The sequence below is a fragment of the Zalophus californianus genome, chromosome 16 (assembly GCF_009762305.2).
Source record: "Zalophus californianus isolate mZalCal1 chromosome 16, mZalCal1.pri.v2, whole genome shotgun sequence".
Classification (NCBI taxonomy): Eukaryota; Metazoa; Chordata; class Mammalia; order Carnivora; family Otariidae; genus Zalophus; species Zalophus californianus.
Window position 1 is genome coordinate 30,932,212 of NC_045610.1, and position 13,936 is coordinate 30,946,147.

The 13,936-nt window shown below is 45.4% G+C and overlaps 2 protein-coding genes across 4 annotated transcripts in view; one reads left to right on the forward strand and one right to left on the reverse strand.

Annotated features, from left to right (window-relative positions):
• The window catches only part of MMD (monocyte to macrophage differentiation associated), a 73,764-nt gene extending 71,241 nt beyond the window's left edge, over positions 1–2,523 (forward strand). Inside the window, exon 8 of the mRNA XM_027624949.2 lies at positions 141–2,523. Coding sequence (XP_027480750.1) covers positions 141–142 — 2 coding nt within the window. The 3' untranslated portion in view covers positions 143–2,523. The remainder of the gene's footprint in view (positions 1–140) is intronic.
• HLF (HLF transcription factor, PAR bZIP family member) overlaps positions 634–13,936 on the reverse strand; it is an 87,094-nt gene continuing 73,791 nt past the window's right edge. For 2 of the 3 annotated variants that reach the window (XM_027624945.2, XM_027624943.2), the window contains exons 3-4: positions 8,801–9,021; positions 634–2,974 (exon numbers count right to left, since the gene is read on the reverse strand). In XM_027624945.2, the coding sequence (XP_027480746.1) occupies positions 2,756–2,974; positions 8,801–9,021 (440 nt within the window). In that variant the 3' untranslated portion in view covers positions 634–2,755. The remainder of the gene's footprint in view (positions 2,975–8,800; positions 9,022–13,936) is intronic. The other variant, XM_027624944.2, reaches the window with a different exon arrangement.

The window sequence follows — 13,936 nt, forward strand, 5'->3', positions numbered from 1 at the left end:
TGTGGTGACAATGACCTACACAGAAGGCACGCATACAGACTCCAAAGTTTCTTAAATTTTAAGACGAGGTAGGTTTTCTGAAACCTCTCCTGGCACACCAAAGGACGAGTTTTATTATGATCTTTTTATTTCTTCCGCAGAAAACATTTGCGATCCTCATTTGATACAAACCACCTAATTCCAAGAATGACCAGTGCTCAAAAAGAGTTTTCTCAGCTACCATTTCACACGGCAGTGAACTTGGATGGTCCACAGTGCATCGATTCTCCACTTAAAGATACTCCTTGTCTTTGCCACTTAATAATTCTGCAGCCATTGGTCTTTTTACCTATAAAAACGCCAACTTTGCGTGTCCACCTGTGTCTCTTACTGAATACCGCTTATTCAGTTCTGTTTCAGAACTTGGCCAAAGGTCTTACTTATTTCACTAGTTGTATACCTGAACAACGCATTTCGATTCTAATGCTCTCCCACTTCCTGCTGTCATCTGTGGCCCGGGACAAAATGAATACCTAGTAGGAATATCCTACTGGTCAGGTTTCCCAAGACTAGGACATTATGACAGAAGCTTTGTGGGTGGACTGACCAGGAGACCACCAGGTCATTAAAGAATTAGGTACTCTGGAGGCAGGAGACTAGAAAATCCCATTGATGAAAGGGTGTTTTAATCTAGCACAAATTGTTTCTTTGCAATAACAGCAGAATCTCTTGACATTACACAACTTTGTGAAACAAAAGAAAAATCATCTTTAAGGTCAAAACACCCATCAAATTAGAAACCATACACATAACACCGATATCAACCTTATATTGCATAAGACGCACGTGCCCACAGAGGAGAACAGAATTGTTTGGGGTGCTTGCAGTGATATTTCATTCCAGGAACTCATAACTTTGAAGTGAACATTTTCGTGGCAGATGCTTTTCCTAAAAAAACAGTGTATCATCCAATAAATATTTGACTAACATCCACTTTGTGCTTTTGGGTGACGTTAACTGACTTCTTTCTGAGACCTAATGGGAAACAAGAAAGCTCCTTCTATATTTTAGAGCGGGATTCGTCACACCAAGCTTCGATACTGTCATAAAATTTTAATTTAAAGCAAAAAACATGCTGATGTATCAGTGATAGGCTTAAAATATTAAAGACTTCAAAAACCCCCAAGCGCTTCTTCTCTGTACAACATTGATGAATATATATCTTTGCTATATAATTTTAAAACATGGAATAGTTTTCCTTTTCTCTTTGCTATATATAATATATGTCTTCCAAAATACATCGTCAGTATTTATATCTGAAAAATACTGTACAAAAAAGAACTTCCTATAATTACTCTGTATAAACATTAAACAATTTAATAATCTCTCCTTTTGGTCTATAGTAAACATTTAAATTGGTTGGATTAACCACAGTTTGTGACAACACCATCCTCTTCTGAGATACACCAGTGTCTTTTACATTCATTTTTCAGAAGTCCACTTTCTAAGAGCACATACGTTCAAAAAGCAAACAGAAAATAAGAAACATAAGCTCCAGAATCATTAATTTATGAAGCATTCAAAAATGACACCACTAGGATAAAGGGTCTTACAAAACATCAACTTATTAACTTAATTAACTGATTTTTAAAAACAGCAAGGTATAATTCACAAAAATATATATATTACAAAAAAATGGGGAAAACTGAATCTTAAGTAATTGTTTTGAGTATCAAGAGGGATATGGAAAAAGGTAACTAGAAAAGTGGGAGGGTGAGGGGACTGGAGAGGGGAGAAAACAAAGCCAAACATATCAATGTCCAAAGCTGTTCCAAGATGCAATTTTTTTTTTGGCTCCTACACTGATAAATTAACCCCTCGTTCTGAGACCTGGCATTTCCCTCTGCTTCCCTGTCCTGGGGATGTTCTGGGCATGCTCAAATGCATTACTGTAATTTTTGTGTTTTAAAAGACAGTGAAATTCTTAGGGAACATATCCTATGTCCACTAGTAATACTCAGGCAGCATGCTCTAGCGCACAATAGGATTATTGCTTTAGGTACAGACAGTGCAAAAACACACTCTGTGTTCTAGAATAGTACTCTTACTTACCTGGGGTTGGTAGAATTAAAAGGAAACTTAGTAGATAGCAGTAAGTAAATATGGGATCTAATAAATCTAAACAGCACTTTAAATTTGAAGACAAATATCACCAAAACTGAAAATATGAGGAAAGCAACCTATAACTGAGAGAGAGCGCTGCGGTGTAGTGCTAAGTGATTTTTGTGCACCTTATTAGCATGGTAACTTACAGATTACACAGAAACAAGAGCTCGTAGTCTTGACAACTGAGATCTACTAGTTTACCAGGGCCCTGCTTGGTGAAGCGGGGCAGATGGTCCTGGAAGAGTAGGCGGGAGCCACCGGGGAGCGACGCCGGAAGGGGCAGGAGTGGAGAAGGAGGGAGAGGCAGGAGACCCCAGGATGGGGGGGGGATCCCCGCAGTCCAGTAAAAACATGGCACCTTTCTTTTTCGGAACTGAAAGACGATGAGAGGGCTACCTTAACATGGCAAGTGCACAGGCACGCGCGCGCGCCGCAGACCGCACGGGAGCACAAGCACGCGCGCGCGCGCGCACGCACACCAGAACGTGAGTCAGTTGTGTTTATGCCTCTGGTAAAGTGCTGATGTCAGAAAGGTTGCTTCGGGTGTGGTGCTATCAGGCGGGAAACACACTGTCCATCTATTCGAAAGCCAGCCCACAAAACCGCCATCCTACAGGGGCCCGTGCCGGGCCTCGTACTTGGCAAGTATGTTCTTGCATTTGCCCAGCTCCTTCCGCAAGTCAGCCACCTCCTGGCGCAGGGCCGAGTTCTCCTTCTCCAGGAAGGACGCCCGGATTGCAATCTGGTTCTCCTTCAGCCTCCGGGCGTCGCGGGAGCGCTTAGCTGCCATGTTGTTCTTCCTGCGCCGGGCCCAGTACTTGTCGTCCTGCTCATTAGTCACAGGGGGACAGAAACAAGACGTTAGATTTCAGCCGCGGAGGGGCTCGGGGTGGCGCCCGGGCACCAGGGACCTAGGCATCTCACCTCGCGTCTCCTTCCCTGACCGTCTGGCACGTCTGTCTGACACCACGGCCCGTGCGCCGCGGCTGCCCTCCCGCAGCAAGGACGCACCTGTCACAGCGCGCCCCTTCTTCCTTTCTGCCCCGCAGAGTACGTGCCGGACCAGGGGACCCCAGAGGCTGCATAAAAGCAAGTAGCTCACTTCACACCCTAAGCTACCCTCAGATCTCTCTGCGTTCTTTGATGAAAATGTTATTTTAAGAACCCTTTCCTTCCATGGGTGCTCGTATGCTTGTTGGTAGAAGTCCATACGATATTGTTGCAAGGCGACTTGGCAATATCTATCAACTGTTGAAATGCACCACCATTGATGGAGCAACTCCCCTTCTAGGATCTCAGCCTCCTCCCATCTGCAAGGGTGTGCACACAGACACGGGCACAGAATTTCTACTGTGGCATTGTTTCTAATAGAGCTAGGGGAAACTAATCGGTAGGAGATTTAATAACTACATGATGATGGAATCATACAAAAGGATACTCTGCAGCTGTTACAAATAATGATCCAGCTGAACCAAAAAGATGTTCATGATATACCACTACGTGGGTGGAAACAACAGCAATTTGCTGATAAATATGTATGGCTTCATCCCACTTTGGTTAAAAAATCATAATATTGTATATTCATAGGAAGAGGCCCAGAAGGATTTATAGCAAGCTATTGAACTTGGTGCCTCTACAAGGGGAGTTGGAGGAGGGGCGCCAAAGAGAGAGGGAGGGTCTTTCACCTTTTTTTCTGATGTATGTCTTGGTAATTAAAAACAGAAATTAAAACACACACACAGAAAAACTTCCACCTGCCACTGATCAATATCCTCATATTGGTGGCTAGCATTTAAATAATTTACTCCTAATCTCCTGTTTAACTCTGCTCTAGACCTTAAATCTCCTGGGTACTACTTAAATGGGCATCGTGTCCTGTGCCCCTCAATCACTGCTCCCCCACCAAAAAAAGGAAAACTTTCTGAGGAAGACTAGGAAATGCAAGTCTTCTTTTAGGCCTTACCAATTCATCTATGGTGCCACCTGGTGTGTTTTGCAACCCTTTCTTTTCAAGGACTTGCAACAGCAAATCTCTCCATCATAGCGAGGCTAATGCTTGCAGTTATGCAGTTAGCAGTTACTGGTCACCCAGAATACGTGGGCTGAGGCCAGTGCTTACCCTCCCCCAGGAATGCAAGGGGCAGTTGGCATTGGAAGAGGTCACATGGGTCGGGACCCAGGCTGCGAGGAAGGCCCAAGGTCAGTGGTGCACCCCATACCCGCCCATTACCCTTGGCAAATGTGTGCCCTGCACGGAGACAGGAAGTGTAAGAGAGAGCGCGCGTGCGCAGGCACCTTCTGCCCGCCATTCACCCCATTCACAGTCTGGTAACCGGTTCCTTATTTATAAAGCATGCCCAGCCTTTTACACATTTCATAATAATATGTAACAAAGTGAAAAAGTGATCTTCCCAATAGCTGGCACTAGCATCCTTCTTTCAGAGAAGAAGGCTGTGCTTTGAAGAATAGCTGGATACAATGTCCACAAGAGCCAAACTGTGGAAAAAGCCAAGATGTCCATCAACAGATGAATGGATAAAGAGGTGGTGTGTGTGTGTGTGTGTGTGTGTGTGTGTGTGTGTGTGTGTGTGTGTGTGTGTGTGTAATGGAATATTATGCAGCCATCAAAAAAACCATGAAATCTTGCCCTTTGCAATGACGTGGATGGAACTGGAGGGTGTTATGCTGAGTGAAATAAGTCAATCAGAGAAAGACATGTATCATATGACCTCACTGATATGAGGAATTCTTAATCTCAGGAAACAAACTGAGGGTTGCTGGAGTGGTGGGGGGTGGGAGGGATGGGGTGGCTGGGTGACGGACATTGGGGTGGGTATGTGCTATGGTGAGCGCTGTGAATTGTGCAAAACGGTTGAATCATAGATCTGTACCTCTGAAACAAATAATACATTATATGTTAAAAAAAAAAGAAGAAGAAGATAGTAGGAAGGGAAAAATGAAGGGGAGGAAACCGGAGGGGGAGACAAACCATGAGAGACTATGGACTCTGAGAAACAAACTGAGGGTTCTAGAGGGGAGGGGGGTGGGGGGGATGGGTTAGCCTGGTGATGGGCATTAAAGAGGGCACGTACTGCATGGAGCACTGGGTGTTATGCACAATGAATCATGGAACACTACATCAAAAACTAATGATGTGGGGCGCCTGGGTGGCTCAGTTGGTTAAGCGACTGCCTTCGGCTCAGGTCATGATCCTGGAGTCCCGGGATCGAGTCCTGCATTGGGCTCCCTGCTCAGCAGGGAGTCTGTTTCTCCCTCTGACCCTCCCCCCCTCATGTACTCTCTCTCTCTCTTTCTCACTCTTTCAAAATAAATAAGTAAATCTTTAAAAAAAACTAATGATGTAATGTATGGTGATTAACATAACATAAAAAAAAATAGCTGGATAAGTCAGCTCAGGGCAGGTGTGCTGCGGCCATTGGTGGGATTTGTCGTCTGTGCTTGAGAAAAGGGGGAGAGGCCAGGCTAGCGGGATGGAGTGAGCTGGGAGGAAGGAAAAGAGAGTCAAATGACTCCACAGGGGTAGGAGGACCTAAGGGCATATTAGCAACCATGAAGCCTCCAGTTCTGATGGCAGTTGTTTGGTTATTTTGATGTAAGCCCCAATTCCAACACCCCCTTGAGAGTCTCAGTAAATCTACCACAGTCCATGTTTCTGCGGTGTGTGGTTTACGAGATCATTCAAAAGAGGAGCTGACTTAGGAGCTATCAGAACCTGACCCAAGGGACCAGGAGCCCGGGAGGTAAAGGAGCGCATGATAACAAGCCCCTGAGAGATGGCGGAGGCCGGGGGCAGGGTGCAGGGAAGGGAAGGGGGGTATACTGCATAGGCCCTGCACTTAGAGGTGTGTGACTGGGTGCTAAGGACCAGGGGAGTCAGCAGCTGCCCTCAGGGTAACAACCAACTTTTCTGTCTTTTAGAGTTCTTCTCACTTCTAACATGTTTTCATTTCCCAGCCTCATCTGTCCATACAAGCAGGGGGGCTAGGAAAGGTGTAGAATGGGGGCCATCTCAGGTGGGAGGGGAGCTGGCAGGAGGGGTGGAGCTGAGGATGCCGAAGGCTAGAGTGAATGACGGGAGGAGGACTGCCCTGGGCCAGAAAAGCCGCTTGCCTCCCTTTGTCAAGGCCTAACGGTTGGGGGAGGGGCAAGCAGCCTACCGAGGGGGGCCGACAAATCCGGCACATTCCTGTTCTTTCCTCCTCTATTCTCAGGAACAGGGGCCATCTGGCCCCCCGGGTACCCCATCCAGCAAGGGCCCGCCCAGTCCTGCCCCATCATCTTCCTCAAGATCTCACATTTGACACTGCCCCCCCCCCACCCCCCGCCCAGCCCCCTCCTGACAAGTCAGCGGTCCTTTTTTCTTGCCAGCCTAGCAGTTCCTTGAGAGTAGGAACGATGTCCGTTCTGGCTCACCTCTGTATATCCCCAGGGCTTGGAACACACAAGTGTTTGAAAAATATTTGTCAAGTGAACAAATGAACAGTTAAAAGCATGAAGACGTCAAGGTGATTAAACTGATTCTCAGCCAGGAATCCCAGGACCAACACTGCTTAACTTCTCCCAGGAGATGTGAGCTAACCCCAACGAATGGTGCCAGGGAGGGTTCCCACAAGCTGTGGGGAAGACCAGTTACTGACGGGCCCATTTGGCTTGACTGGTTTGCTCGTCCAATGCTAGGGGCCACAAATACCTCTCCCACCCACCTCCAGCTCAGTCCCCTCCGCCAGAAGGAGAATTATGTTACAGCTCTGCTTCTCCTTTCCACATGAGATCACGGCCTGTGGCCTGAGGCTTCTCTCATAACTGAAGAAATCCAAGGACACTTGGCAGGAGAACGGTCCTGCCTGCTTACCCACCTGCCATGGGAGAAGGTCAGGCCCAGCCGTGACAGCGGTACTATGCATAGTTCCAGCACAGTTCTCCCAAGGCCTCTGGGTTGCCAGGCTGACCTGGATTATTCAGTAAGCCTGCTCTTTGCTTTGAACTTGTAAATCTGGAGACCCTGGGAAGGTCTGGCTGCAAGTTAGAGCTACTGCTCAGGATCATCCTTCCAAACTCCTCTCTTCAAAAGCAGACACATGCTGCATGGCTCCTCAGTTGAGTTGGAGACGAGCTCTAAGACACAAGGAGGATCAGATGGCGAACAGGGGGAAAAGCGTCTGGTTGAGAGACTCAGCTGCCCAGGGCCTGATCCCCTGGCTCTTTCTTACCCTCTTGTGGTCTGACCATCAGTTCCCAGACTTGTTTAGATTTCATGGTGTGTCTACTGTGAACTTTACTCTTTGGATTCTTAGGGGACAGCTACTGGTTTGTCACCCAAGGGCCCCTCTTGTGGCTCTTGGCACGGCCAACATGCTGCAGTGACATTTCTGGAAACTGGAAGACTCGGGGACCAGGCCTTCCACAAACCAGCAGAGTTCACCTTACTTCGCCTCTCTCCCTGCTCCATTTCCTCAACTGCAAAACGGTAATTTTGGTCTAAGGAACCCCTGAGGTCCCTTTCAGCCCCGACATTTGATGAGTCTGCCTCACTCAAGATAATCTCGGTACGTAGATAACAGCAGTGATTCCAATCTGCTGATTTCCTTTTCCCCCAGTGCTCTTCCTAGATAGCACAAACAGGTAACCGGTCTAAATCGGTTCCAGGACCATGTCCCACACTCGCCTGTGTCCAGCATACAAGTAACTCTCCATCCACACCACAATTAGTTTTGAGAAATGGGGGGGTCAGAAGCTAGAAAAAGGCTAATTATGCCTGGTTTCAAGGCCTCGAATGTATACAATCACATCTCTATTGTCCATATGATTGGAAGGAACCATAAACACAAAAAATTCTAAGTCATCGCTAATCAAAAATGGTTCTATTTTGGGATTAGTGGACATGGCATAATTTTGGAAAGAATCCTCTTCCTAATTATGGTTAAATGTGTCAGATTAATTTTGTTTCAAGTTGTATCAGACTTTGTAAGGTAAATCTATTTTCCTTTATAAATAATATGTCCCCTCAACGTAGCAAAAGAGAAACAACCTGGAATTAACCTTTTGTTGAGCTATTCAAGTGATCATTATTTAAGACACAGCATAAACATTACATATAAATATATAAGGGAACCCACCAGCTTCCTTAAGAAAAGCCCACCCAGGTCACCCGAGGGTGGAGAGAAGTCCTATCTCTTATTGTTACTCCCTGGGGCCTATAAGGCAAAGGAAGCAATTGATTATCAATAAATTCCCCAAGGGAAGCTAACCCTCGAAGGACTTCGCGGTCCAGATGTCCTTTGCAAATAATTTCCTTTCTCTTTCCAACCCTGAAAGATTTTGGTTTGATTTTATTGGGCTTTCCTAGGCTTCCCTGCAGATAGTAGCAGGTTTGTTTCCTTCGTGGATTGTAAATCACTCCAACATTTTATTTCTTCTCCTTATTTCTGTGCTATATCAAGACATGAAAAGGCATATTTCAGAAGACACCCAGGGAGGAAGCAACTTGCCTAGAGTCACATGCCAAGAAATAGGATCAGAAATCACAAGTCCTTTGTTCACTGGCTTGTGTGATCTTCCTGGAGGTCACGCTTTTAATCTGCCTCTCGATCCCACCCTCCATGTGCCCAAAGCCTGATGACCGGTTCCAATTTACCTTCAGATCATCGGGGATGAAGACTTTGCGTGCTTTCTTGATCATGGGCTGTGGCTTCAGTTCTTCCTCAGAGAACTTGCGTTTGCGAGGGTCAAACATTTCCTGACCAGGGATGCTGGAGAGGGCAAGGTCTGCCGGGTCTGGCTCATAACCCACCGGGACCTGGATGGTGTCAGGATCGATGGGACTCGGTGTATTGCGGTTTGCTGGCAGCAGCTGACCTGGAACAAGGCAGGAGCTTTCATTCAGGAACACCACTGCAGCCCCGTTAGACAACTACTTGATGATACTCCAGGATGAGTGGCAAGAGTCTTCGACTTTCTATGTGACTAACAGTGCTTATTTTATTCATCCTCACCGTGTTACTAAGAACACAGCAGGCTGATGACTTTAACTCATGTCAGATCAGGCAAAACAAAGACCCACACGCATGTTTGCAAACTAAATAAAAAATTACATGCATTCGTTCTTTCCTGTAACACGTTCATGGAGCACCAACTATGTGCCAGGCACTCTGATTTTTACCTTTAAGGTGTTTTCCACGCGAGTCAAGGAATCAGACCCATAGCGAGCCCACTGGGGTACCGTGAAGGGGCGGGGACAGAAGTAAACCTCCCGTGCTTCCGAAGCGTGGGGGACAGTACCTAACACAAAGGAGGTTCAGGACACTTTCTAGAGGTGACGCTTGGTGTAGCTGCGACTTGAGACAAACAGTGATTAGCAAAAAAGGTAATCCAGGGACAAAAACAAGCCAGGGGGCTCTGTCTTCGAGGGGCCACGGTAGCCTTGGGTAGCTATAGCTACCTACTGGACGGCATGGAGACAGGCATAATGCAGGAGATGTGGTCAGGAAGGTGCCCAGTGGGGACACTATACCAGGCCCTGAGTGTCACGGAAGGATCCTGAGCTCCGAAGGGACAAGCAGAGCTCAAGCTGGGAAAGAGGGCTCAGGCAGCGTGAGGAATGGACTGAAGGAGGCACGGCAGGAGACGGAGCTGGCTTCCAGGCTGCTGTGATGACCCCGGCGGCGACAGTGGGAAGAGGGTGGGTTCAGGAAGTATTTCACAAATTAGAAAGGGCACATCAGGGAGGACCAGACTCCCACGTGAGGGTTCTGCAGGCCCAACCACCGAAGCGCTCAAATGTCGTCCCCCTGAAAGACGGTGAGAGTGAACTTAATAACAGCCCGCGATGTTTACGTGGGCGGCTCTGAATCTTAACTTCGAATTCCCTCTGAATTTTACAATTGCTCCCTTCACACCCAGAGAATAAATGAGAGGAGACAGCCTGGCGGTGTTTGGCTGCAACCCGCACTCCTCACTGCTAATGGTTGGACGATGTGTGAAACATCCTTCAGGTTTCATTAAAACCTACCCCAGGTTGGATCGTGAAGCCACTGACTCCCATTCTAGGTGAACTGTAAAACCACGCTCATCTGTTTTCTGGAAAGGCCTGGTGGGGAGCCTGCAAAATGAATGTTCGGGGTGACCTCTGAGGTCCTCACTCCACTTTGTATCCTGCTTGCCAAAGAAGAAAAGCTGGGCCCCCGAGGCATTGGCAGAGGACAGAGATTTCTCATTAGCCAAGCTGCCGCTCAGCGCCGGCTTCTAGAGACTGCTGGGTTCGGTATTGGATGGTGTCAAGCTAGATTTGATCTTGTGCCTCTTGACATTGCCTCAGACAATGAGCCATATCTGAGTAACGGGGATTTTATTTTCCCTTTAGAAATTCTCTTTGAACTTTAGTAACAAAGCTCCCCAATGCCCTATTGCTCTCGGCACCGTCCGCCACCACCTGGCACACGCCCAGGCATATGCACCCTCTCCTACCCTCTGGAAGCATCTCGTAATTAATATTTCCCAAACCTAACTGCTCCAAGTTACTTCAGAATTCTGTTATGATGCTATATTGCAGTGTTCTCCTTTATTGCTTTATAAATGTTAAGCTTCACACAACACACACACACACACACACACACACACACACACACACACACACACACACCCCTCCTCTACTGGACAACATGGCCTTTCATGTTTTATCTACTTTATGCCCACCCCACTCCTCGCCGTGGTACCTTCTTCAGAGGTCAGCATCTACAAAGAGTATTCCTCATTTTAACGGTGGCCCTCTGAGACACTGGACTCTGACATTCATTTGTGGACATTCTAACAATAACACTGCACATTCAGGCAGAACCTTCCTTGGCATTCTTTCTCTCCAGCCCTTTCTTCCATGGAAGTAGGTCAGGCCTACCTGCAGAATGCAGAAAACTTAACTGGACCATAGATGAGGTCAGTGGCTTCCCCAGGGTCAGACAACAAATGGCAACAGATCCAGGTGAACCTGAGAAACAACCAGGTCCTCTTTCTCCCCAAAGATACCCTCATGCCATCTTGTTCATCTATATTTTCTAAGGAGTTGATGCTGCTGGACTCACTTTCCCCCCCTTTATTCCAAAATGTCAACAGTGCTATTGGGTCAATGGAAAGGAGGATCTTGATTATTTTGTCCTATTTTCGTGGATTTTCAAAATTTTAATGGAAGAATTTTCAACCTAAGAATGTATCATTATATAAACTTTGTAAATTACCAAAGATGTTCATTGCAAAATTTCAACAAATGCAGAAATGTGTCAAGAAGTGCTCCTATCCCCTGTCCCCAATCCATCTAGCCTCTCTTCCCAGAGGTGACTGCCCCTAACTGCTTGATGTGAACCTTAGGGACAAATAAATGATTTAACTCAAATAGGATTATACTACTCACATATCTTAAATTACTTTTTCAATATATGATATACAATTTCCCGTGTTAGTACAGATAGAACTACTTTGTTCTTTTTAAAGGGTGAGTAGTACTGAGGCGCCTGGGTGGCTCAGTCGGTTAAGTGTCTGCCTTCAGCTCAGGTCATGATCTCGGGGTCCTGGGATTGAGCCCCACATCGGGCTCCCTGCTCAGCGGGGAGTCTGCTTCTCCTTCTCCCTCCATGATCTCTCTCTCTTGCTTTCTCTCTAAGTAAATAAAATCTTTTTTTTTGAAAATTTTAAAAAATGTTATTTGAGAAAGAGAGCGAGAGAGCGCATGTGCAAGAGAGAGAGAGCATGAGCAGGGTGAGGGGCAGAGAGAGAAGCAGACTCCCTACCAAGCAGGGAGCCTGATGCGGGACTTGATCACAGGACTCTGGGATCATGACCTGAGCCGAAGGGAGACGCTTAACCGAGTGAGCCACCCAGGCACCCGATAAATAAAATCTTTAAAAAAAAAAGGAAGGGGGCACCTGGGTGGCTCAGTTGGTTGGGCAACTGCCTTCGGCTCGGGTCATGATCCTGCAGTCCTGGGATCGAGTCCCACATCGGGCTCCCCGCTCGGCGGGGAGTCTGCTTCTCCCTCTGACCCTCCCCCCCTCATGCTCTCTCTCTCTCTCTCATTCTCTCTCTCAAATAAATAAAAAAAATCTTTAAAAAAAAATAAAATAAAAAATAAAAAAAAAGGAGAGGTGAGTAGTATTTACCCACTCATTCCTAACTGATGGATTTTTAGGTATTTTTGGAGAAGGGATTCCTAGAAGTGGGGCTGCTCATCCAAAAGGTATGTACATTTTATGTTTATAACTGTACTGTTAAACTGTCATTTCTATTCATACTTGTACCAACAATTATGAGTACATTTCTGCACCATATTAATTTTTAAAATGTTGTCAGTCTGATAGATACAAACATCACTATTGTTTTAATTTGCATTTCCCTTATTAGTAGTGAGACTGAACATCTCAACTATTTATCGAGTATTTATTTCTTCTGCTAGGCACCACCTCTTCCTGTCTTTTCCTCCCTTTTAAATGGATTTTGTTGCTTACTCATTTGTAAGAACTCTTTATAGATTGGATATAATCCTTTCATCTGATTTATCTATAGAAAATATTTTCTCCCAGACTATTGTTTGTTTTCTAACTTTGCTTATAGAGTTTTCCACTATTGGCAAGACCTTACACATGGTAATGTAGTAATATCTTGAAATCTTCTCCTTTATGGCTTCTAACTTCCTTATCTTCTACCCAAAAATTATATTATATATGCACACATATGTATACATTTCTTTCTATATACACATATATGTATTTATATATTACTCTATACTTTTCTCTAATACAACTATAATAGATTTGTATTCTTTTTTAAAGATTTTATTTATTTATTGAGAGAGAGAGAGCACATGAGAGGGGGGAGGGTCAGAGGGAGAAGCAGATTCCCTGCTGAGCAGGGAGCCCGATGTGGGACTCGATCCTGGAACTCCAGGATCATGACCTGAGCCGAAGGCAGTCGCTTAACCAACTGAGCCACCCAGGCACCCCTGGATTTGTATTTTTAAAATTGTAAGTCACCTAGGATTTAGTTTTGTGTATAATATAAGCAAGGAATTTTAATGTTTTCTAAATGTCTTAATATAATAATATCAGTAAGGCTTGATATTTGACAAGGCAAGTTCTGCACCCCTTACTGTTCTTTTTTGGAAAATTTTCTTTGGTATTTTTTCTTTCTAAATAAAGTTTCCTTTTTGCTTTTTTAAGATTTTATTTATTTGTCAGAGAGAGAACACAAGCAGGGGAAGCAGCAGGTAGAGGGAGAAGCAGGCTTCCTGCAGAGCGGGGAGCCTGATGTGGGGCTCGATCCCAGGACCCTGGGATCATGATCTGAGCTAAAGGCAGATGCTTAACGACTGAGCCACCCAGGCGCCCCTATTATTGAGATTTTTGTGGGGTTCTTTTTTGAGATTTTTGAATGAAGATTGCATGAAAGCTATGAGTCAATTTGGGGACAAGTGAGGTCTTTAAAATATTGAGTATACCCATAGTATAACTGTTCATTTTTATTTATTTATTTTTTGGTCTTTTTCTTATACCTAGCAGTTAAGGCTTACAGTTTTCTTCATTTTAACTATTCACATTTATTGCCAGGTATACCTCTTAAACGTTTTATAGTAGTTGTTCCTAGTGTAAATCTTCCAGGATGCCTTCTAATTGGTTATTGCTGGGGTCGAGGAAACTACTAGTTTTAAAACACTGGGTTTATATCCAGCCCCTTTTATTCTCTAATTAGTCCTAATTGCTCTAGCATTGCCAACTTGGTTTTCTAAGAG